The following is a 25,494-nucleotide window of genomic DNA, read 5'->3' on the forward strand; positions in this document are numbered from 1 at the left end:
TATATCTGCATATATGTGTATATATATACATATATATATACGTGTGTATATATATGTATATATATTAAATAAACGCGTATTAGACTAATATATGTTTTTTTTACAATTGCTTATCAGAGCATATAAACAATATTTTTAGAGAGTGAAACCTAAGGCACAGCCCTCCATGTTTGAATCGTGCAGAATCTAGGATTGCGTTGCGATGCATTGATGACTTAGGGCTGAATTTATTAATCAATTGATTGTAATAAAAATATGAAAATTTCAAACAACTTATTGACAAGTCTCAAGCCTTAAAATCCTACAGAGCAGAGAAATAGTTACTGAACAGTTATGCAGATAATGAAATTACTTTTTGTTTGTATATTATATGTATATATATTTAGGTATATATTTCATTTTCGATTGATTGTTCAAAACTTGATTACTTCGATAGCTATCATCATATTTTTTGGCTTATCTTAAATCTCATTAATATCAATGATGATCAATGTAAAATATTTAGCTGTCCAGTGTTAGTAGCATAGACCATTCCTTGCCCGGGTTCTGGTGCCCATCTTATACAATTCAAGCTCATATAGCCCGTTGTTTCTCTATTGCTACGCGTCAACTCTCTTAGGAGCACCATGCTTTTTCTGTTATCTTTAATATCTGGATCGGCTCTTAGACGTTCCTCTCTCCAAACTGGATCATTTTGCACAACATCTTCAGAGCTGTTCTGTCTCAAGATACTCAAATAGTTGTTTATACTGTCTATCATTCCACCTGGACGTCGGTAGGCATCAATTGGTATGTAGTGATTGGCATAGTATCCTCTGTCCGAATTCCCGGACGAATCTTTCGGGTCATTGTCCGGTTTTTTATCGACTAGCTTGAATATTAGAGCCATTGGTAGAGGACGAGCAGGTGCTAAAATACGTCGAGATGCTAAACCTACGAGCAAATGCTGTCGAGTTGGCGAAATTGAGACAGATACTGCCGTTTGCTCAATTTTCGTTGTATAAATTCTCTCTCCTAATGTTTCCCATTGAAGACTATACACGCCTGAAATATGAGATGTGTCAGAATAGTTTGAAAAATTGGTTTTTAAATTTATGTAATTTTCAAAACTTGTAAGATACAGCAGTTAAGAAGTAAATTATCCTAGATAAAGTAACATTTGTAGACGTATTACCTAGCATTGTTGTCACACTGAGACGACCTGATGGCAGCAGAGTGGCAAGTAATTTTCCATCAGAAGATATATCGACGCTGGCATCATTATGAATCTTACATTCTTTAACAACTACATTTTTGTCAGCTGTGAATTTCGAATATTGATTAATAAAATAGTAAGCAAAGAGAGAATCTTGCATTATTTTACAGTAATATTTTGTTACTTACGATCTGTAATATCAGGAATATCACCATCAGAAAAATCCCAAGCTTGTACTCGGTGGCTTTGCACTTCTAAACCATTAAATGTTGCCATAAATGGGCTGACTGGTATATGATCTGGTAAAACATATATATTTTTAACTACTTATAACAGATACACTACATGAGATTGTCGAGCAACTCAAATTACTTTCTATCTCTATATTTTCACGCATATTTTCATATTTCATCTTTCAGTAAACTTACCCCTTAAATCTAAATCATCGCTATCGTCGTTTACTGGGTCTGGTCCAGTCCCCCCGTTTCCTCCACTTCCACCTCCGCCACCACCTCGTCCGCCTCCTCCTCGTCCACTGTCAGCACCTACACCACTTCCTCTCCCAGGTCCTCTGGGTCCCCCTGGTCCCCCAGGTCTTCCTGGTCCTGGTCCTGGTCCTGGTCCTCCGCCTCCTCCTCCACCTACGCCTCCTCCACCACCAATTCCACCTCCATTACTTCCTCCTCCCCCACTCCCACCCCCGCCACCTCCTCCACCACCACCGCTAGATGGATAACCGTATGGTACTCGGGGATGCAAGAAACGAGATCCTCTCCAAGTTGCTTGTGCTATGAACCACCGTCGAAACTGTGAGAATAAAATCCATGTTAAATCTCTGCAACACCCTGATCTATAGCTTAGATTCCAAATGTGAATATAAATAGAACACTGAGTTCCACGATGAAACATTTGAGCATATTGATTTGGGAGTGAAATAATCTCAAAAGGAATAATAAAGAAACTGGGAAAAAACTTGGAACACGTGCAAAAATCTATCAAACGCATACCTACATGATTTCTGTCTTGCCGAAGGTTTCTCTGAAAATTATTTTGTTGCCAGAAAGTTATGATATATTATTACTATTATTACATACCAATGTGGCAAAAGGTGACTTGAAACTCAAGGCAAATAATATATAAGCATTATCTTTGTAGAAGAAACAAATTATAAATCACTCATTATTAAATCTCAAGGTCAATACACTACGTGCAAATGATGATTTGCACAAATTTTTTCAGGCAATAGCTTGACAATAAACTTTATGGTTTCGTGGGAACGATGTTTTACCTGATTCCTACTATTTCCTGGTTGGGATGAGCTAGGACCTGGTTGATCGTTGAAGTCGTTTGGATGGCTGGTACTTCCTCTTTCCCTGCTATTCAAGTAGCTGTTTATTAAATACGGTGGAGGAGTGTGCGGAGGAGTAGGTGGTGTGTTTTGTCTAATGGAACGACTGTAATGCGCTGCAGAAAAATCGTTGATTGGAACGTTGTTCACTTGAACAACAGGAACGTTGAACTCTTGTCTGCTGACTCCTCTATCTCTATTGTGACCAGAACTTCCGAAATTACCGTCATTGGGTTCAGATACAAGACGCTCCCGCCGAAGTGGCGAATTCCTGGTAGGTCCTTGCCGTGGAGACGATGCGGCCCCTCGTATACTTGGATGAGACATTAGAGATCTTCCAAGATTAAGCAGACTCATCGTACGCCTACTACAACGATATAAAAGTGGTCTCCTACTGCTTCGCTCAGAATCTCTAACTCGTTCCAACCTATCTGTTATATTTTGGTTTGTTCTTGGATTTTGCACAGGTTCCTGCTCATCGTTATTATTGTTACTAGAATTGTTGTTGTTACTCTGTTGAGAAGGTTCAACTGGAGCTGTTCCGTGCAAACGTTGATCATTATTATCACCATCATCGATTGTGCCACTATGAATTCTTTCTACTATACTCTGCACTTCAGCAGATAAAGCATTCTCAGCTGATATGTTACTTGCGTTATTATTCGTACCTGCTTGGCTTCTAGAGTTGCTCCTCTGATTATCGCTTACATCGTTGGAGGTGGTCGACGTGCTTTGACTATTGTTTTGATTTTGGGATTCCTCTGCATTATCGCTGCGTGACGAAATCGCATCTCTAAGAGATATATTAAATAATCTTTTGAATCCTTCTGCCATATTGTGATAATTTCGATTTGTATAACTTGAAAGAATATCATCTGTATAATCTTGCAGAAAGCTCAAAGTTCGACGCCTTTCTGTTGTGGTTCCACTAGTACTGGCCCTAGGAGTACTCTCTCGATTATTCTCCGTTTGAAGACTGTTATCTGCGCTGTTGTTTATTCTGGGCTCACCAGTTCTATTTTGATTTGGAGCTGACAAATCAGAGCTAAATGGGCCGTATTGACTTGACTCGAGTTCGCGCCTTGTTGAAACCAATTGTACTAACAGAAGATCGGTTAATTCCAATGCCAAATGTAGTAGTATATACATTTCTGCAACAAAGTATTTATGATTGGAAGTATAAATAAATAGGTCGATTCGATAATATGAAAGTATTACAGTGCAATTTACTCACTATAAATTTGCTCACAAAGCACATTGCTGTGCGATCCGTTCCATGAACGATTTTCTTCAAAAAATTGCGTTAGACTTTCAACCATCAAGCTAAGTACTTGTCTGAAAATACGAACACTTTTGTTAGGGTGAGTATGAAAAAATTTTACCCAAATTTATTGTATTATATCAGAAGTTTGTGAAATAGTAAAATACAATCGAACCCCGCTTATTTAAAATCTCACATGCATCATGTTGTCGTGTTTCATACACACAAATATTCTTGCACCTAGTGAAGACAATTACTATTTACAAGGATTACTTTGTATAAATATGTAAGTCCTTTAATTTTTGTCTATGGGCAAAGTAGCTCATTCATAATTATTTTATGTAAGTGTGGTTCGATCGTATTGACTTTCTTACACATGAACGTTACCTGGCACGAAGTCTAGTAATTTCTCGGATTTGTTCCATTTCTTGATTGCCGTTATTGTTATCTCTAACATTTTCTGGCTGGCTATCGCTATCCGAGCCTCTGTTGAGAGCGTTACTATTTCTGGCTAAAGCACGCTGTTGTTGAACAAGAGATTCCAATCTGACGATCATTGCTTGCAAGGATTCGGTTGTTGTTTGTTCTCTATTTCTATGTATAGAACGGAAGCATCTTCTTATGCGTCTTAGGTGAATACGTTCTTCACGACGGGAAAAACTATTCGGAATATGAGGTCTGGACTCATTTCTCTTTATGCCTTGCAGCCCCAAACTTAACATCCTTGGCCTTCTGAAAAATACGCAAGAATAAAACTTTAATTCAACACAATACACAGATTGTGATTTTAAGCTTCAATACTTTAAAAAACGTATGCAAACCTCAAATACATTCTACGTCCACATCTCCAAACTCTTTCGTAAGTGAATTGCCTACCAGAAGGATTCGAGCCGCTTGGTGGGAACTCGGGCGACGTTCCTGAATTAGAAGTTGCAGACTGGCTTGAAGTGCTTGGCACCGCTGTGTTACTATTAGCATAGACAAGGTTGGATATACTTGGCAAAGGGGCAGTAGAATCGATGGTGTTAGATGCACTGGGTTGGTGTGACGAAGACGTGACGGCTGAAAATGGTGGCAAGTTTAAACTGCTTGCGATGTTGGAAACAAGACTTGAGATGCTGGGAAGTTGAGTGGAGCCACTTTGTGTAGCTAAATTGGAATATGTATGATCATTGGCAGCGTTTGTCGCATTCGAAGACTGTGAGTCAAGGTTTAAAGACTCATTCGCAGACTGAGCGTTTTGGGAATACAGGTATCCGAATATGTCTGAGAAGCTTTGAGGATGTAGGTTCAAAAGTCTCAATTCTGATTCGCTTGGCAATAAGTTGGACAAGTTAATTCGCGTTGCCTCACTGTCATCTGATTTTTCATCTTTCATGGTAGATGTTGATAAGTTCGATACCCCTCTTGATGTTGATGGTTGACTTTGGTCTACCGTTGTACTCGCTGCATCTTTGTCAGTCTCACTTTTCTCTCTCTTGTAATTTTCAAGGATTGCTTTCTTGAAATTCTTCGCTGTTTCACTCTGCGAATCACTAGTGGATGCTGCAGGATTTTGTGTTGATGTTGACGGAGTAGCTGATCTACTTCCGCTGGTACTTGGCTGTGATTGGTCATCACTATTTTGCATAGCTACTCTGACTGTGACATGAAGTGAATATATTTTTCGCTGCAGATCTTCCCACATCCTGCGCACCTGTTGAAGCTGAACAATTTCCAATCTTGCTCTGAAATTGGACAGTAATTCTGTTAATGTTCTTAAACTACATAAGATTCGTATCATTCCCAAAACTTAAATCAATTAATTACCTGCACAGTCGTTGCATGTTATCTATATGCCGGCTTAGTAATTGTATTCCTTGACGAACACCGAGAACATCAGTTTGCCCTGGACTTTGTCTGCGAGGACAAACTCTCCAGCCTCTCCAGCCCTCTTCTTCTCTACTACCATCTACAGCCCTGTCATCAGCATTGGTTGAATTCCTGGCACTGGAAGCTAAGCGCCGGTTGTAAAAAGCACGTTCCAAATCAAGCCTTCTTTGCAACTTAGAGACTGCCGACTCTTGTTCAGTTGGATTTGCAATGTTTGCCCTCAATTCTTCTAGTGGAATATCATTGTCTGCAGATGAAACTTCAATTGTACATTCTGGTACCCCTATAGGTAAGTGTATTGCTTGTTCCTCCAACACTTGAGAATCTTGATTTGTTTGCTGACTCGCTTCGGCCACCCCGCTTTGGTTCATCTCTAATCTTCTCGTAAGGTTTTCTCGCAGACTCCGAAAGGGGAACAACGGTGGCTGCTCGTAGCGGGTTGAGTTTATCGAAACCGGCGAGAGTTGGTCTCTACTATTCCTAACGCTCCGAGTTCCACTTTCTTCTGAGGAAGGAAAATCATTCATTCTGTGCTCTAAATTTTCACTCAATGTCCTCATCCTCGTGCCGGGTGTCAGAGGAAGTTCATTTGCGGAAGTGGATGGTCTGTTTGGATCTAACAAATAATCGGTTTCTGAACCACGCTCTAAGTTTATCCACCGGCTGGTCCATCGCCTTGTATTTGCATTAGAATTATTATTTGTATTTGTATTTGAGTTCTCAGCTGGTTCATCATGGTTCGAATCAGAGTTGCTATTTTCTTCAAGAAGCCAATAACCGTTTTCTGATTGTTCACGCACATTATCGTCAGGTAAACTTTCCTCCAGTGGATTTCTTTCGATCTCTGGCTGATCAGTGTTTAAATTTCTTTGGAAAGAGTCTAATACTCTGAGTAGGTCTTGTGAAATCTCTTGGGTGCTTCTTATTATTCTCATGTTGTTTCTCATGTTGTTGATATTGGACTCATTCAACTCATTTATTGAATCATTGGACTGTTCATTTCTATTCGTATCAACTGCTTGTCCGCTTCGATTCACGGATGTTTGATCTGGACCACTCGGATTTGAGCTGCGCTGATCTTGAGTCAAGACCCTAGGTATGCTAGGTTGGAAAGCAGATCGTGATGAAACAGTGAAGTTTGAAGTAGCTGGAGAACTTGTCGCCGAATGTGCCTCATCGCTTGATTGAGAACTATCTCCTATGGTATCAGAAAAAATGAATTACGAAAATGAATTTGTCAACTTCAAACTTCAATTTGTTCAGTTAAGAATAATACAATTTTCTGTTATAAGATGCATGATAAGGGTTTGGAACATTGTTCAGAGACCTACTCATAGAACTCCTATGGTATTTAGTTTTGATAACAGTATCTACTTTTTGATGCTGAAAATAAATTTTCTCTACATGAAAGGAGCCACTGAAGCTTCATTACTTTGTACTTACAGTGAGATCATTCTTGATAAACTCTATTTTTAATTTTCTGTCAGATAAGACTATATTTCTAATAAAATAATTCTCTTATTTCTGATCCTCAAAATATAAGTGGCCTGCTATTAAAAATTGAATTTCGCATGAATATCTGCAATCTATTGAACGCTCTTTCAAACACTATTCCAACTACGTGTATTTCACTCCAAACAAAGTTGAAAAATATTGCACAATGTCACCCACATCAATCTTCGACTTACCATGTATCTCCATCCACGTACGAGTGTTCGTATTATACTGAGGATACCAGAGGTAACGTCCTTCACGACGTCGGCGCAGTCGGGGTGGTTCCCCGTCAGTTCCCGTAGCACTAGTACCCAGTCTTCGTCTATTGGGTCGCACAGGTCCTCGAACTGTACTGGTTTCTGCAGTTAAATTCTGTCTGTCCAAAGTTTCCTGAGGTGGATTATTGTCTATCCCAGCCTGAGTCCCTTCTGAAGTGCTTCTCATATCAAAAACTGGGATGGAACTTGGAGCTAAATAGCTGCTGGTTTCAGGCAATAAGTCAGATGAAAATATTTCGCTATCCTGTTGACCCCTGGACGATGAACCTTCGATAGTAGGGAGCAAATCTCTGTTGTATGGCCGAGCGTTATGCCTATGAGCAAATAATTCTGCCTCATTCAACGTTATTTCACTGGGATTAGAAACGATATTACGATTTCTTTGGTGTTGTCTGTACATCGGAAATTCATCCCTTAGGCGTTCAATCCTGGAACTAGTGTTGGTAAATTGGACCTCCATATAATTAAGAGCTTCTATTTCAATATTTAAAACATTCCTCAATCTCTGAAGTATAGGATTTCGATTATTCGAATTTGCAAAAAGCTTTGCTGCATGTGCCTGAAGTCTTTCTCGCAGCTGCTGAAGTCTCGCTAGACAGGAGTTATTATTTTCAGCTGTAGCATTTAATCCCGCTCTCAAATTTTGAAGGGATTGTTGTATGCTGTTCTCTTCTGTTCTTTCTTGCTCCCAACGTTCCATAAGTAGACGTCTGTACCTCTGGAGTCTCTCCAGGCTGCTGTTGTTGGCTTGAGCGCTATTATTTAATTCATTTCTCAACCTTCGTATAGATGTTTCTGTGGCTGGCTCGCTTCTATCAGATTCTTGCATCCCCTCCGATGAACGACCCCTCGATGTTTCTGGCATATCCATCGGATCTGTGCCTCGATCGATCTGAAATAATGCCAACTATTATTCGTCAATGTTTGCTATTATATCCTATATATTATGTATATTCATTTTTCCAGCAGAATTCCATCGAATCAAGTTTCACTACTACAGCATGAGAAAAAATTAATCTCAATTACAGTAATTTGAAACTCAGCGAAATTGAATGAAAATAAACATACCGTGTCACGATTTCTAGAGATATCGAGGTACCTTCGGGCAAGAGTTTCATACTGATCAACGATATTCTTGTAGCATAAATTTATTCGTCGTTCTGTATCTTGGGTATTCACACGTTCAAGTCTTTCATTGATTTCTTCCCACAGATTGTCTATGCGTTGGTCCAAGCTTTCGGATCTACGAATTAAATTGTTGTGACGCTGTTCTACGCTTGCTAAATTTGGGTAGGTATTTCCGCGTGTCAAAGTAAACGTCAACTCCTCATCATTGCTATTTTCGCTTGATCTTTCACCAGCTTGTTGGTTACTCCCGGCAGTCCTGTCTGTATTCCCCAATAGAACATTCATAGCATTTCGTCTGGAATCGGAATCGAAATTTAGATAATTATTTCTTCGAACTTCAATTGTGACATTTCCTAGTTGTGGCGGTGGTGACTGGCGTCCACGTGGCTGCGATGGACCAGCACCACCGTCATCAGGCGGACTACTGGGTTGTGAAGAGGCGAGCCTCTCGCAAACTGTGTGAAGAAAGTATTGGCTGCGTAGTAAAATAATTGCTTCATCTGTAAGATTTCTACGCAAACGAAAATCTCGTTCTTCATCACTTAGGCGTAATCTATGAATTTGTTCATCACCAAAGCGATGCCTGTCAGCTTCTAGCTCTCTTCGCATTCTTACGTACTCGTCAAAGTATCGATAACTGTTTCTGGTTGGTGTTGCGGTGTTGGTGGTGGTGTTATTATTGCTGCTGCTGCTACTGCTACTTCTATTTGTATCTGGATTTTCCTCAGGTACAGCATTCCTACGATATTGCATCCTGAAGTCATTATTTCGAGAATTACGATCTCCAATATTATCCCTCCATCTTCCACCATAAAACACTCCTTGATTCCATAAATGATAGGGTGGCGAACCATCCATATTTTGAGATCTCTCTCTCGATGGCCTAAAATCAAATGGAAAAGTTATTAGAAATCACTTTCAGCTACCTTTGATCGTTTAGTATCAACAGTTGCTTATCTTTATTGATCTATGTAATGATGCAAAGCTTCTTGCATACCTTAGAAGATTGGATCTCGAGTGCTGTACATTGTCTGCTGGGGAACGATCCCACTGTGACTGTAATTGAGGATCATTTGCGATACCAGTAATCAATTTTCTTCCCAAATTATCAAAGGCGACGTACCTGAAATGCGATGTTGATCACTGTTACTATTGTTGATTCATTCAACATTCTAAAAACCCTTCAAAACGTTCACTGTTACAGGCTCTTTCATTTAATATGGAAGTTTTCAAGGGCAACAACAATCATTTTTTCCAGCGTAAATATAAAAAATAAAATGATTATCAGGGAAATAAAAATCATGTCTCGAATTGGACTTGCGTGAACACAAAACTGGAATAGTAGAAACACTGATAGAAGAGCGATCTTACCTAACTTTCTCTTTGTAATTCCTCGTTGTAGCTACAGCGAAGGGTTCCGATTGACTCCAATCCCAGAAATGGACTTCATTGTAAGTTGCTATAACAAGTAATCTTTCCGATGGATGAAAAGCGAGTGACGCGATAACAGTTTCACTGTCAGCATTCCATACTTCGCTACCTCCCTGATTAGCAAATGTAGAATAAAAATTGTGTTTAAAAATTCAGGACCAAGTTAGGTAGCTCAAAAGTTGCAAATTAAATACTTACACTGAGGTCCCAGACACGAACTTGGCCACCCAGACAGCCGGACGCTAGAATCTCATTCGAAGAAGGATGAAAAGCAATGCACCATGGTGTACGAGGATGACCAGCTAACGTTCGAATATTTTTTCCTGAAGTTAGATCCGTTATGTAAACGTTGTGATTTCCATGTGTAGACGCAACTTTAGAGCTGAGAAAGGTTTAAAAATTATATTTCCATGAGTGATATGATTCTAACAGAAAAACTTCCCTGGTTTCCATGCCTATTTGAATTTCAAGAGACTGAATTTTATGGACAGATTTAGATCGAGCCCAAGATGCTACGTCCCATTAATTTTACGTTTTTTCCTCAGATTATGTAGAGCTTCAATTAATAATAAACTAGACCGACCTCGAGAATCGTAGTTCAAGGAAATTGCCAAGTTAGACGTAGATTTTTCCAAACATTTATAACTCGTTATCCATTGCTCAAGAGCGGCGATTACAAACGTTGTTGCAATAGAAATAAGTCCAGTGAAAAAAGTAATTATAAAATCATTAGGAAAGACTTATTCTATCCAAGGATTCGATTGTTGCTAATTGTCTAATAAAATGAGGCTACTTACCCATCAGGACTAAAGACCATTAGAAATGTGGCTCTTGGTACACCAGGAACATCACATTTCTATAAGAGAAAGAAGCGGAATATAAAGTATGATTTGAATAGAAAAATAAATAAAATAAAACATGGAGAAAGAAAAATTATGTACCAGCTCTTTGTGATCTTTAAGTACGAGGTTGGTTTCTGCGTTAGGTTCCAATTCTCGTGTACTTGTCTTGTGAGTTGTGCGAAGGCCAAACTCTCGCAGCATAAGATTTCTGAGTACATTTTGGGATTGGCTGCAATGAACCAGGTCAGGTTTCTTCTTGATCTTGCCCATTTATCTGATTCTCTGTTGGACAAAAAACAAGCTCTTCGTCACTGCTATTACGATTTATTTTTTGTATTTATTAACAGGCATATTAATGTTTCAAAGAGATTCATCATTAGATTTCAGTCAAATAATAATAATTAATGCTTTTCAGTGTGGACATAAAATAGTAATAATGAACAGTGAGTGTATGCACGTATGCGGATGTGCTTCGACTGATTTATGAGATGGCGTTCGCATGATCGTGAAACCGCTCATAGCCCACGAGTATCAATGAATGAACAAAATGAACCAAAAAATTTCAATTCGAATTCAAAGTTTTTACGCATATGAACGCAAATATAAATACATACAAAAGCTTTGATGCCTGGAAGGGAAGTACTTGGTGTCGAGGAGGGAATAAATATGAAAAATCAGAGATATCACTTTGTTAACAAATTGAAGTGGTGTTCGGACTATGAGGTACCCTGCATTTAGGGGATGTTTTCTTATTACACTGCATGAAAGTAAAAGGGGGAAGAAACCGAAGATTATTGACGAAAATAAAGGCCGTTCAATCTAGCTCTAGAATTCCAGAATACAATGTTATTGTATTTTTAACGGATCGATGAACGAAGACGGCAACAAATAATCGAATTGTCTTAGGTCACATAGCCAGTTGGGATTGTATAAGATCTGGTTGCGTAAAACGTGAATTACATACCTAAATTTCGATTTATATTTTATTAGCACGGTCGCTGCTGTCGTGGGAGGGATGAAAAGGTCGAGAAATGGGATTTTAGCACGAGACAATTCGTAAATTATACCCCAGCGTAATTCCACGCACATCTTTTTTTTCTTCTGGTTTCCCGATTCGATTCACATTGCCGAAATTTGTTTGATTTATTTATTATTTTTAGATAATTTTCTCAGCTATTGCGTGCACCGTTCTACGACTGATTTAACGTTTTGCGGTGAGGCGCGGCGGGGTAAGTGGGGGAAAGTGATAAAAGACATTCGGACATTCGTCCGTCGATAGTGAACGTATACACGTAAATTTGACACCGCGGCTACTACATACATATACGTCGTGTCGGTTGTATCGTACGAGGTTTGTCATCCAAATAATTTAATCCAACGGACAGACCGTTAATGTAGAAGGTTTGGCCGAGATGGACGAATGATCTGCTGCGACGTCCCTTATTTTTATTATCACCTACGTGCGTTGTGAAATTGGCAGCAGAGAGACGGGCGAGACGTCGCGGAGCGTTATAGACTTATAAAGATACATAATACGTTTGGATTTGCGAGATATTATGTGCCCGGCGGAATATCGGGAAACGGGAAGGAGAGAAGAACCGCTTTTGATCGATCTATAGCTACTCTTTACCTGCTTCTTTGGGTCAAGGTGAATTCGTTCCACGGTTTTAAACAGCCAGTTATATTTCATTACAATTAAGTTTAGTCCGAGTTAACGCATCGTATTAGCAACCATTCCGCAAACTTTCTGCTCTCGGCTCGGCTGCCCCTGTGTTGCGTGTTCCTTGCTGTGTGTCGTGCTCTTGACTCGTACGTTTCCTCGCGTACGATATCCACGTTTGGGCTTCGGGCAAACAGCCGGTCACTGTTTGGCAAGGCGAGATAGTCGTTCACTCCAACTGGTACCTCCGGCACCGCGCAGATGTCACCAGAACAGCTTCTCGGCTATCTTCTGAACCGATTAAAGCGATGTCCCGCTTACGTTTGACCGACTGGTATTACCCTCGTCACAGGTTTTCTAATAACTTGTAAACACAGATGTGAAATTTACGTTTATCCTTGCCCAGATTCTCCGTGAAGAGTAGGACTACCGCAGCTCGTCGAGGGGTTGAACAAGTTGACCGAAATAGAAATTATTATTTTCCAAATATCAGCAATGCCTCGAGCACAAACATGGCGGCTGCGTGGCGTGGTAAATATTTCGCCCATTACTAAACGATCGTTGACGATTATTAAATCGAAAAAAGCCGATTGCTCAGCATCTCTGCGCTTCCTTTGCAACATGGAAATATTCATTTCACTATAATTCGTGTGCATATAATGACGCAGTATCGAAAAATTGTAAATTGCCGGTATCGCAGTGTGATAAGAGTAATCGATTTCGTATTTCGACGAACACCCCTACTTTAAGTCGCATTTTCCCCAGAAAAAAAACGAACGGCGTAAATCTGTTTCAGATTATGAAAAAAATTGTCATCTCAGTTTCAGATAATAAACCAAACCTGTGTCACATTGAAATATCGCGATCTATTCTACCGATGGAAGTCACGCCATTAACAATGTTATCGAAGCTGACTGAAGATTGTTGTAGACGATGTTTCAGGAACAACAAGAGGGCTTCGCATTATCGACAACAGATGTCGGGGTGAGTATTGAATCTTACATCTCACTATCGCAGCTAGGTCTCGTAATTTTGACCAACAAAGCCACTAGTCACATCTCTTTGTTCATTACAAAATCGCAAGACTTCGATTGGCACATTTAGGTTAAGTACAACGAAGCTCCGCGATAGATTCACGCGAGCGCTTCACTTTTTCATCTTAACCAGCCTACCGCAAGGCTGGAATGTACGCCAGGTTGCATACCTCATCGGCGCATCGAACACCGACCCGTCAAGCCCGTTCAATAACAGGATTCGAACTATTTTTACTCGGTTGCATGTTTCACGTGCTAACCTGTCGATTTATACAATTAAATGCAGAGCAAGTAAGGTGCGCAACCCTAAAGCAAAAAATTCGACAATTAGCGGAACCATTAGATAATTATGGGACATTAACAAGGGCGAGATAGGTATAATGGGCTGTTTTTGACGCGAGTTTTATTTCATTGCATCCGTTGTTGACCGGAGATTTATTTGACCATGCGATACAGATACCTCGAACAAAGCGGTAAATATATATGTTTTCTGCGAGTGCTGCGATTGGATGCTGCTGTGTTTATCTTCTATTTACATACTGCATTGTAGACTAGTCTGAGACTAGCGGGTTCGTACTACGGTTAAAGGGAAACGCAAACGATAGGCGTCTGGCTGGCGACGAGCCAACTTATCGACCTAAACCATAATACCGTGCTGAAATATGTGAATTTCTACGATTCTCATTGCCAGCGCATGTATAGTTGCATGTACCTACTTTCACCATTCTCTTCTTCACGGTCATGAAATCTTTGTATCGCAAATGTACACCGATTCCTTTCTCTCGCAACTTTTTCCTCTTCATACTTGACGTTGAAAAATTATTATATAGAGAACAAAAACCGGAAACTGACAGAACTGTCTGTTTTTCTTTTCCGGCGGCACACCGTGTCCATTTAATTTGAGTACTATCAAATTAATCCCCCGATTTTTAATTAAAATGTCACGAATCTCGAGCGTATTTGAGGTGTGCGCAATCATCGTGGAAAGCCTTGCTTTTCAAAATTACGACATTTTCATAATTTATACAATCTTTAATGAATCTTTACGAAATTTGGATGACCAGTTTTTCTCATCAATCTTATGCATTCCAAAAATTATCTGGAAACGATTTGAATGACTTGAGAATCATGATGAAAGATTTTGATTTGAATAGAATGTTCACGAGCGTATAACTCATTAATTGAAAGAGCAAAAAGGCGAATCTCCCGAGCTTTTGTATAACGAATGAGTGGGACGTGGCTTCCAAAAATAGCTTCGGTCAATTCGAATTTGCTCGTGCGTTTGTACGCGACGTGCGCGCAGCGCTGGATTTTCTGCACCGTAAGCGATATGCAGAGCATTTACGTGGAAAAGCTTAACCCGAATCTCATTTTCTGAAATTGGAAATCTTCTCGGCAGAAAACTTGTTTCGAATAACCGATAATTCCCTACGTAGATATGTGTGCGTATTTACGCGTGTTACAGCCATACCCATAATGCATACCCTATATATGTGTGTTTCGATTTTTCACCAGACTCGCGCCGTGGAATATTTTTGCGGAAACTGAGAAACGGCCAAGAAGAAACGGACAAGAAACCGTGCTGCATACGGAAAAGCTCTCTGTAGACTTTTCCGTTCGTTTATTTATTCTTCCCTTTGACTTTTTTTCTTCTCTTTTCCGTTTCGCGTCTGTCTGGCTCACGCAATTCGTGAGTAATAAAAATTCAGTCACGTGTCAGGAAAATCGCAGGTCTGATTGTCTTTTGTTATACGTAGACTTCCGGTGCGCTGCATCAGTCTCGGGAGTTTTCTCGACCTCGGGGAAATGTTTAGTCGAGAGGACATCGACAGGTTTTCTATGGTTGGGATTTCGGACTTGGATGCCTTCCAACCTTTAACATATACATATACATACACAGATAATGCGAAGCACAGGAGCACATGACGCCGTGTAAATACGATGCGCACTTCTTTACGTTCGCATCTTTGCTAGATCAAATCCGGGCGATAAAACGCTCGGAATAAATCATTCGAGACACCGAATGGCAAATAAATGTTCCGCTATGAGATTTTACGATCCTGTAACACGAAACTTGACGACAGAGATAAGATAGTCCTCCTCCCCGTGGACACCTCAAATGTACCCGCCATTCCGAATCCTCTTCACAGTAAGAATGTCTCTACCGTCTGAACTGTCCCATTGATAGCACTTCGCCTTTCGCTGTAAAATTTAATTGAAAAAATTTATGTACGGAACGCCGAAATGTCCTTTCCTCAAGGAAATCAAGTGGAAACTTTCAGACCCGGTTTTCCCAACAGGCATCTTTATTTCCCGGACAAGTTTTCCAGTCATAACGCTAATCTCCCCGACCTTTGATTCAGATCTTTCATTGTTCCATAAGAATCAGGGCTGCAGAGTGTTCGCCTCCCGAAGTGGTGCAGCACTTTTAGCAAAACGGGGATCGGGAAGGGTGAGATTTGCAGCGAAGGGTAGCTGCCGCATTCAGCTTATATTGTATGTATAACATACGTGTGTAGAGACGCTGGGATTCGCCGAAGGAGGAATGTTTCGTATCGCGCATCCACACGTGCAGGCAGGTGGGTATGTACTAGTTAGGGCTAAAGCTCAACGGGAAACAAACCCGAGGGCCAACCAGCGAGAACCTCTCACTAATCCTTTGTGAGCCACCCTTCTTCACCCGGGCTTTGTTCTTTCGCCTAAGTACGCTGCACCTCGTCATCTTTTAACAACCTTGTGTTGATCAACACCGCTAGCAAAATGATTAATAAAATATTACTCGTATGCCTGCGAAGTAGACGTGAACGTACGAGATTCAATCTCCGGGTCCGGCACGAAAATAAGACTTTCAATCTTTGTCTTTATCGCCTATATCCATGCCGTAAAACTCCATTTGGTACGGTAGGTATCGCGATTTCACTTTTTTACCACTCTGCTAACCTTCTGAAATTGAAACTATGGTAAAAAAAATAATCCCTGATAAAATCCTTAGCGTGGAAAAATTTTAACGTGTTGCTAAATCTAGTGTGTAATATTAGATCGGTCGATTTCGACAGCGATCGGATGTGATCAAATTTACAGAGAACGTGTTACGGGAGATGTTTGCGCACGGATACTATTCAAAAAATCTCCACTTTTATCTCCAATTTCATGCAAACCCAACCAACGTCTGACGCTCACCATTTTTTAAGTTCAAAATTTTTTCTGCAATTGTCCCCACTCTGAAATAGTACCTTGAGTTTTTTCAGATTTTTCAACCAACTGGGTTATTATTTATAAATATTAAGAGTGACTTTGAAAAGGACGCTTTTTAAACTTCTCAGAAATTTCTGTTCCAAACATTTCGAAACCTGGCCCATGATGGGTCGATCTTTGTTTTCATTTTTTTTTAACACTGAATTTATTGATCAATTAAAACATTGTTTAAACGGTCTGAAAGTTACAAAAATTTCTCAAACCTTATATTTTTCACTTAGAATATTTATAGACCAGTTTCATTATGAAGTTGATGAGAAAGGTTGAATATGCCAAAAAAATAGAAGTATTGAGAATTTTTTGGGAATTTTCAGACGGTGCAAACGATGTTTTGGTTTTCGACAAAAATTGAAAGTAAGCCCAGTCAAAAAAATCTTTCTAAAATCACTTTAAATATTTATGAATAACTGAGCACTCGAATAAGAAATCTGAAAAAATTCGGGGTACTGTTTCAGAGTTGGGACGATCACAGAAAATTTTCTAAACAAAATCAGAAATGACGAGTGTCAAACATTGGTCAGGTTCGCACGGAATCCCGTAGAAATATTTTTTTTTCTCCACTTCTCGTTTAGTTAATACTCTGCACGCAGTAGACGTTCCGTAAGCTTTCGAGTTATCACCTTCCGATTATACGCATTTTGGATCAGATAACATTGGATGCCTCAAATACGTTTATGGATATTTTTGTTAAGGAAATTTTTCAAATTTCCTGCAGTGACTCGAGCGAAACAGACGTATTTATACGTAACAATCGCACAGTTTATACTGGCATAAGAATTCCGATTAGTTGTTTCTCGTCGATAGCGACGTCTCGCAGCAAGTAGCGAAGACGAACGCGACGATGCGATTTCCTTATCTTTGTTCAATGTTCATACATATCGATTCAATTTCAGCACAATGCCGCCAGCACCTCGCTAGGAGGCAAACCTGCTTTTATATTACACGCGCCCCAGTTTCAGTTCACCAATAATTATTATTTCATACGCGGGGCGACAAGTTTTCGGCGTCGTCGTCAACCGGTCTATTCCGCCTCGTACATATTACACGTAGCTGCCTGTCTCTTCCCATTTATTTCACCATTTCTCTACCTTACATAATACAGCGGCGCGATACGAAAATAACTCGGGGAAATTATATCGACTAACGAAAAATCGATGAGACAATAGCGCGAGAAGAAATTTTTTATTTTCTCTCTTTTTACCACTCGAGGGTGTATTTTTTTTTTTGTTTTTTTTTTTTCTATTTCGGAACGTTTCTCTCGTCTCTCTTTTTCCTGATTCGTTCGCCAGTTTTGACCTTGTTTCACCCGACGCGGATCGCGGTGAACAACGATGACGTAATACAGTCGAGATGCACGGAATTTATCGAAAGCTGTTTGTTGTACAAAGGATTTCCTGTGTTTCTTGAAGTGGCTTCCTTCCTCTCTTTTCTTCGGTTTGACCAGAAAAGATTTATACACCGTTATCAATTTTCTCCCGTTCCGACTAGGGGCTTTGTGAATTACGCAGACCTGAAACGGCGCTGAGGTGCAGGCGAGATGTGAATGCAAAAATGCGGAAAGGAGGTTGGCTTCAAGACTCGCTGCTCTTCCGGCTGAAAGTGGGCTAAAGCCGGGGCTAAGGATTTCCTTTGAAACGTCAAGAGAAGATCCGAGTGTAACGAAACCATCAGGGTAGTTCAAGGGAAACCCAAGGCTCAATGCCTGAGAACCGCTCTTGTGTTTCACATTACAGATATAATGCGGTATAGTACGTCAGGAAATGCGGAGATATTTTTATGAGGGAAACTTGAATGGTAAAAAAAGAAAAGCCACGATTGTTACGTAAGAAGTTGAATCTATGTAGACCAATCGTGAAAGAAGTCGAAGAAGCGGTACATTTTTTGGAGAACGCGATTGAGAAAAAAAAAAAAGAAAAAGAAAAAAAAACTTATTTGCACCACTCGACGAGCTTCAAGTGTCCGGCTTTTTCACTTTAACTTTCATGCTCAACGTCCTCAAACTCTGTAATCTGCGCTCCTCCATTGCATCCGATGAAATTCGACTGAGCAAGTGAGGACCGGTCATCATCATAATCATCGCGCCGATCGGGGCCAAGAACAAAATCGCCAGCACGGACACCTTCAAAACGTCTTCAGCGAGCTCCAATTCCCTCGTGTTATTTTTCGCCAAAGCGTGCTCGTAAGCCATCGGAGCCAGGGCAGCCTAAATACCAAAATTCAAGCGGCTTAAATTTGGATTTTGATCTGGGAAGACGAAGATCACGGTAACCGAAGTGAAAATACTTGCTCAATTAATTTGAGGTGGATAGTATCGATTGTAAATTCGAAAAAATGAACTGTGGCGGTCAAATGACGCAAAAATTTCGATTCTTCTTTCTTGGATCTATGCATTTACTCGTATTAGAGAATTATATTTATAGAGCAGGGGGGCGAAGCTTGGAAATTTTCGTTCCTAATTGAAACCCGAAAATCTCTGAACATTGCAAAATTACCTGAACCGTGCCCTTCGGCAGCCAAGATACGGCGACGAAAATCCTCTCGCCGATGGTGAACGGCATTTTGATAGTTGACAATATGGCGCAAGTCAGGCGAGCCTGAAAAAATGAGTAACCGTTATGAACGGGAGTTTTTTCAACGTCGTGGAAAGTTCGTTGCTATTTTTTATCCCTGACCATTCGTTATATCGACTTACCAAAAGACCCGTTAAAATGCAGGCTGCGTAGAGACCAGTTCGGATTGCCGTCCAATGTGAAAAATTCACGTCAGCTCCAATCACGCCGCATAACACTGGCTGCAATATGTGCCAAATAATTCCCACCACTTTCCGTATCGGAGCAACCTGCGCTTTCGTTGAAAGGATTATAACATTGATCCCTGCCCCTTGTTCATTCGTTCCTTAAACGCTGATATTCTCTTTGCCGAACTACAATATAATAAAACGAAAAAGACAAGGGGGGCTAAGCAGGTATACAATCTCTTTTGGGACTCACGTCGAATTTATTAACTATAATCTTCCACCCAGTGCATACGATAAAGCTCATGATGACCGTGGCCAAAAATCCACCGCCAGTTATGACGAACGAGCTTGCTCCAACGCTGAAGCACAGCGCACCGAGGGATAGATTCAATATGCGATAGAACGTCGCGTATTTCTGTTAAAAACATTCATTTAAACGCAATTAAAATCGTCAGAGTATTACTCGTGAGATTATCGTCAGCTCGTTGTCGTAAATTGCTAATTTTCCGCTGATAATTTTACCGGAAATTTAGAAAATGTTTCGTGGTGAAGTACTCACGTGGCTTTGGTGAGGAAAAAATACCAAAAACAGGCCCAAACTGCTTCCGACAAAAATTCCAAAGGCCATGTCGCGAAGCCCCCGAGGCAGGTAAGACCACCATTTGGCGCCTTCGAAATCTGCGATGAAAATGGAACGGAAGGTTGATTCGAGGATCATTTTATCACCTACTGAAAACTCGAGCACTGAACACTCGAGTGTGCGGTCAGCGCCTTGATCTTGCGAACGTTGTCGAGGGTAACCACTCACCGTCAAAAACAACCGAAAATGCTATTGAAAATATGGCCACGATGTGAACACCGTCTATCGAACAGGCCGCGCACAATGTCCCCGAAATGTCCTTGTCTTCGCCGAATCCCTGATCAGCGAGCGCCAAAAGGCAATTGACCGTAACGACTGGCGACATGCAGGCAATGACGCTCCTGCGAATCGTGTAACTTTTTTTATCAAGTGGCTCAGAAATGTGAAATTGGGTATATTACCCCCCCAGAAAGGCCCAGTCCCAGGGAAAGTCGAGGAACCCCTTGAAGCACAAGGTGACGATGACCATCTCCACGGTGCAGGGAACCAAGGCGAGGACCAAAAGGAATAACGGATAATTGCGGAGGGGCGTCGTGTTTATCTGAACGCCGGATCTGACCATTACGAAGGTCAGGCAGAAGTTCCTTATGGTGCTCATAGCCTTCGAGCTTATGGTATCTCGGATGTTGTAGGCGCCAGTGTTCCGCGCGATCACCCCGGCGACGAGCATTCCGAAAACCGGTGGCAGGTGAAGGTGCGGTATGTAAGCCAAACCCCAGCCCAAGCAGTAGGCGCAGACGACGAGGACCAGGAGATTGAAAATCGCACCCCCTGGCACGGCCAGATCCCCGGTAAGGAAGTACAAGAGTGCCCAGGAGAGAAGGACCGTTGCTGAGTTCGTTACGCACCAGAATATCGTGCCCCACGTTACCGCCTCGCATCTTTTTACCAACGGCGACGTCACCGATACGTCACGGAAGCAAACGCAGCACGTTGCCTTGCCGCAGCATGCCAAATCCTCGTAGCTAAGTTCCGAACTGAACAAAGTTTATATACAGCAGAATACGTAGTCGTTCGTTTCGAGGGTTGTTATTTATAATTCCTAGAGAAAAATCCCTGCGAATTAGAAGCCTTTGTTTCGAAGAAGAATCGTATGAAGATTTACCGAAGTTAATTCGTTACCTGGTTGGACCTGCTTCATTATCCTCTTGGTCGGTTGAAGTTGCCGGGATTTGTGGTGTTGCGCTTGAGACGGACTTCATGACGATGAGAGATCTGCCTCGCAGTGGTTGTTTATAGATGGTAAAGGATTCCTCGGATTCGATACATGTATTTCAAATCCACCTTCCGAGGTTAGAGACGACGGATATTCACAGACGATGCAGATTTCATTTCTAACCAGTGTGCGGATTAAAATTTCATCAATCATCACACCCGGAGAAACTGGTGCTAAAAAGTTACGTCTTGCTTGAGTTGTAAATTAGCTAATAATCTCATTGCGATCAGCTTGCCGAGGAAATTTGTTATAACTGTCAAACTTGACGGAATACTTAACGGTTATAATGTCGGGTGGAAGAAAACGAAGAGACGTAAAGACAGAGGAAAACGAAGGAATCGTGAAAATGATGAGAATAATAATAAAAAAAAAAAAACAAGTGGACCACTCAATATCGAGATTGCGAATCGCGGCAAGTTTCCGCTGTGCAGGTGGGAAAATATTCGCTCGTCTTTTGAGGTAGCCGCCGGTGCAGCCTGGATCGGTTGGAATAACTTTTCATTTTTTAATAAAACGGAATCACTCAAGCCGTTAAAAGTGAAGATAATATGGGATTCGCGCCGTGCCGAGCTGAGACGAGCGAAATAGACATATATATATATATATATATACCTGAACAGGCTGAGTCGGAGTGAAGCTTCAAAGAATTCCTGAGATATTGAATAATTCCTGCAGGCCACCATTTTCGGTTCGATGAAATATTTCATAGCAGACAGACCAACGTGGGTACTTGCTTTGGAAAATTTACGAATGCTTCTCGTCATTTTCCTCAATTACTTCCTTTCTACTCGATAATTCGTTACTTTTTTACAAATGATTATAATGATAACAAACATAGTAATAAAACTTTGTTCATTTTTTTTTTTTTTTATATCGCTTATCTTTGAAAGTTTCTTCTATATGTATATTATACGATATCTGAATCTATCGGTGGTTCACAACGTTCTGAAATTTGTAAATATTTTCTGTGATATGATTTGAAATAGCTGCATACCCGTTAGGTTTTATGAAACAGCAACGATGCCGGTTTTTTTAATTCAATTCGATATCCGATATATTCGATGTACGATACGAGGATGAAAAGTGACTTCGAGTCAGAGATATTTCGAGATTCGATGTGACACGTCTTTTTTAGAAAGGGAGAATGTACACCATTGATCCTCTTTTCAGCCTCGTTTCAAAAATCGGGGCGATACATCGAAAAAAAAATTCCGAATTATGCGTTTTCACATGCCCGAAATGGTGGCGGCATAAGAAAGAAAATGTGGAAAACGTGCTCATCAATTGCAGACTTTACCCTCAATTTTTTTCATTGTCATTCTTGTCTAAAAAGGTCTTAGTTCCAGCTCGAAATCATGGCAGTTACCATTTTGATTCAATGCTTTACGTTTGTCCGTAACATACTTTCGGTTAATAATCCAATATTGGATTGTTGAAGCAGTGTATAAAAAGTTTCCTTACATACAAAATTGGTCCGAGTTTTCGACAGAATATTCGACGAATCTTGACCTTTGCTGACATTTTCGTTCAGTTTTACGTAGACCAATTAACCTTTTTTTTCTTTAACGATGATTTGAATTTGGCTGTCATGGTTCGGCAATTCGATAATCTAATCATACTTGTGCGAAAAATATTCAACCCAGTCTCTTGTATCGTTTAACCTTTGTTTTCTTTTTTTTTTTTTCGTTGATCTAGATATTTTTTCTTTTCAAATTTTCTACGGTATGATATTACAGTCACGAGTCGCGAGGGTGGTTAATTAAGAACCTTTTAGGCATCAATGTTCATCGTTAAACTATCCAAAAGGCGAAACTCTCCCTAATTAAATGGTACTAACGATAATTGGAAGGCACGGGAGAGTCACTTGTTCCTAATACGGAGTAATAAGGCTACTCGACGGTTACAAAGCCGAAAAATCAGCCCACAGAGCACTGTAATCTACCAACTAGTAGCCACCCTTGAGATATTGTGCCTAATCGATAAAACTCACAGATAAACTTGAGTAAACCCATGAAGTTCGACTCACCTTCGGCAGCCGGCTGTTTGAGTTTATAGTTTTCGACTGCATGAGTGAATTGAAATTCTCAACCGTCTCGCGGCGCAGAATTTTCTTCGAGATATATATATATATATATTTTTTTTTATCCACTTTTCAATCATGTTTGAGTTCTGATTTGTGATTCGATTAATTCTCGTCTTTGCAGTCTTGGGGGGAATCGGGATGAATTCGCCTTACCACCGAGGACGATTACACAGGTTTGCAATCAAAAACCTGCTCAGGTTTTTTGTACCGTCTTTTACTGATTTTCACTCGCTGAGACCGGGAAAAATACTCGAAGAGTTCCATCACGCCAGGTTTTTTCTTGAACTCGTGTTCGTGGTTTCGTTTAGAGTGAAAATCTCGTTTAATTAGAAATCTGGTATCATATTTTTGACTATAAAAATCTTATGCAAATGTGATTTCTTACTTTTATTTAATATGTATTAGAGTGGGACTCGAGAAGAAATACAAACAGGGTAACTGAAAATGGAAAGCGGAAGCGTGTTCGTAGTTGTATCAAAGAGAAGCGGAAAAGGTTTCATAAGCGAAAAGAATGAACACGGGATGTTAAATACATTTCGTAAAGAAATTGTTTGCTTAACGCTATAAGAAATATTGTTTAGATCGTTGTATTAAAATGGTGGCCTTTTCATTATTGTTATGCTTTTTTTTACGCAAACACCTTGTATTTTCATTTTTTTTTTGCAAAAATACCGTAGGTGATGGAGGGAAATTCAAGTAACTTTTGGATTCAGCACGCTCGAAAAAATAATATTTACCAAAAACATGCCATGCAGCTGAAAGCAAATGTTTTTTTTTTTTTTTTTTTGCAGTCCTGTGTTTGCTCAAGCTCGCGACGATGATTTCTGTGAGTGAAAATCATTAGTCGCGATAATTAGATCATTGCGATCATTCTTTCTTGATGATATAACGTAACAGAAACTTGCGAAAATAATTATTTACATCAGCCCTTGAACGTTCATTTTTCTCATTATTTGTCGAAGGGAACGAACTTGTTTTGGTATCCTAAAAAAATTAAAATAAAATCCCTCCCTAAGCCGTTGCCGAAATTGAAAACAAAAGTGGGACGAACGGTTATTTAGTTTCGTTTCGTGTACGTTGTACAAGCTGTGGAACACAAAGTTTGAAATGTGTACATGCATGCATAATGAGAATGTTGAAGGATAACGGGATTGGATTATTGGTATGTTTTATGGGGTTTTATATCGGCGATAAATATGAATAAGTGTTGCAAGAAGTGGGGCAATTTTGAACGTACGGTTGCAAAACAACTTTGAAGTATAACAACAATAATTTCATTCTCGTCGTTGAGAAAATCTTGGCAATTTTTCACACCCTCTTCCTTCCTTCCTTTCTTTCCTTCCTTGGACGGGGGTTTGAAATGTTGGAAAAAATTGTCAACGCTGAGTAAAAAAAAAAAACTACAATAAAACGATACATATATTCTTGCGGCTTACCTTTCGCCAATTTATCTTTCACGGTTCTCCTCCTCTTTGCTCACTGTCATACCAACAACACAGAAATTCCTATATTTAGCTGCTCCTCGTATCCTTCAGTGAACGACAATTCTTGCTGTAATCAAATCTTACCAAGCGTGATTTTAATCATACTAAAGTTTGAAGTTTGCCTACTCAGACCAAGAGAGTTCAAACGAAGAAATCAGACACTCGAACTGTTCAAAAATTTGTCAGAGATTTCGTTTGGCAGAGTCGAAACCCTCGACCGAATTAGTAATATACATTTCGAATACGTACATGAATTTTATTCTTCTTTTTGCGGAGGACGTTTCATCCCGTTTCTTTCTTCTGATCGGCTCGCCAGCTTCAGAGCTAATCAAGTCAATGTACACAAACGCAAACAACACATCAACCTCATTCGTGAAACATGAAAGTTGGTGAGAAATAATTTCCATTTCGTAACGCGGTTAAGGAATGATTCAAGGATTAATCATCATACACTGAAATAAATCTATTCTCCCTCCCCCCCCCCACCATCTTTTCGGTCGCAATACCCACCATTGTTTAGTTGTGTAATGATTAAG

At 40.2% G+C, this 25,494-nt stretch overlaps 3 protein-coding genes across 5 annotated transcripts in view; 1 reads left to right on the forward strand and 2 right to left on the reverse strand.

The window, feature by feature from the left end:
* Positions 1 to 61: 61 nt before the first annotated feature.
* Positions 62 to 12,684, reverse strand: LOC124175203 (probable serine/threonine-protein kinase DDB_G0282963). Of its 3 annotated transcripts, XM_046555206.1 has the most exons (19): positions 12,480 to 12,683; positions 10,949 to 11,131; positions 10,805 to 10,863; positions 10,206 to 10,389; positions 9,948 to 10,120; positions 9,574 to 9,699; positions 9,196 to 9,459; positions 8,517 to 8,871; positions 7,365 to 8,340; positions 5,614 to 6,874; positions 4,626 to 5,531; positions 4,192 to 4,536; positions 3,778 to 3,878; positions 2,484 to 3,694; positions 1,837 to 2,002; positions 1,624 to 1,806; positions 1,384 to 1,494; positions 1,175 to 1,300; positions 62 to 1,044 (listed from the first exon to the last, which is right to left on the reverse strand). In XM_046555206.1, the coding sequence occupies exons 2-19, from the start codon at positions 11,117 to 11,119 to the stop codon at positions 488 to 490; spliced, it is 7,275 nt and encodes a 2,424-aa protein (XP_046411162.1). In that variant the 5' UTR covers positions 11,120 to 11,131; positions 12,480 to 12,683; the 3' UTR covers positions 62 to 487. The 3 variants fall into 3 exon arrangements, with proteins under 3 accessions (XP_046411162.1, XP_046411160.1, XP_046411161.1); XM_046555204.1 differs by having other exon boundaries at positions 8,517 to 9,459; positions 12,480 to 12,684; XM_046555205.1 differs by lacking the exon at positions 12,480 to 12,683 and adding an exon at positions 11,814 to 12,233 and having other exon boundaries at positions 8,517 to 9,459.
* A 29-nt stretch (positions 12,685 to 12,713) lies between these two features.
* Positions 12,714 to 25,494, forward strand: part of LOC124175206 — a 179,675-nt gene continuing 166,894 nt past the window's right edge. Inside the window, exons 1-3 of the mRNA XM_046555210.1 lie at positions 12,714 to 12,843; positions 12,916 to 13,040; positions 13,331 to 13,493. The gene's annotated coding sequence lies outside the window, so the exon portion shown is untranslated. The remainder of the gene's footprint in view (positions 12,844 to 12,915; positions 13,041 to 13,330; positions 13,494 to 25,494) is intronic.
* Positions 18,743 to 21,476, reverse strand: LOC124175609 (putative SLC9B1-like protein SLC9B1P1). Its single transcript, XM_046556010.1, has 8 exons — positions 21,298 to 21,476; positions 21,024 to 21,152; positions 20,344 to 20,516; positions 20,095 to 20,213; positions 19,789 to 19,950; positions 19,491 to 19,637; positions 19,291 to 19,392; positions 18,743 to 19,001 (listed from the first exon to the last, which is right to left on the reverse strand). The coding sequence occupies exons 1-8, from the start codon at positions 21,375 to 21,377 to the stop codon at positions 18,750 to 18,752; spliced, it is 1,164 nt and encodes a 387-aa protein (XP_046411966.1). The 5' UTR covers positions 21,378 to 21,476; the 3' UTR covers positions 18,743 to 18,749.

The sequence above is a fragment of the Neodiprion fabricii genome, chromosome 2 (genome assembly GCF_021155785.1).
Source record: "Neodiprion fabricii isolate iyNeoFabr1 chromosome 2, iyNeoFabr1.1, whole genome shotgun sequence".
In the NCBI taxonomy this organism is placed as follows: Eukaryota; Metazoa; Arthropoda; class Insecta; order Hymenoptera; family Diprionidae; genus Neodiprion; species Neodiprion fabricii.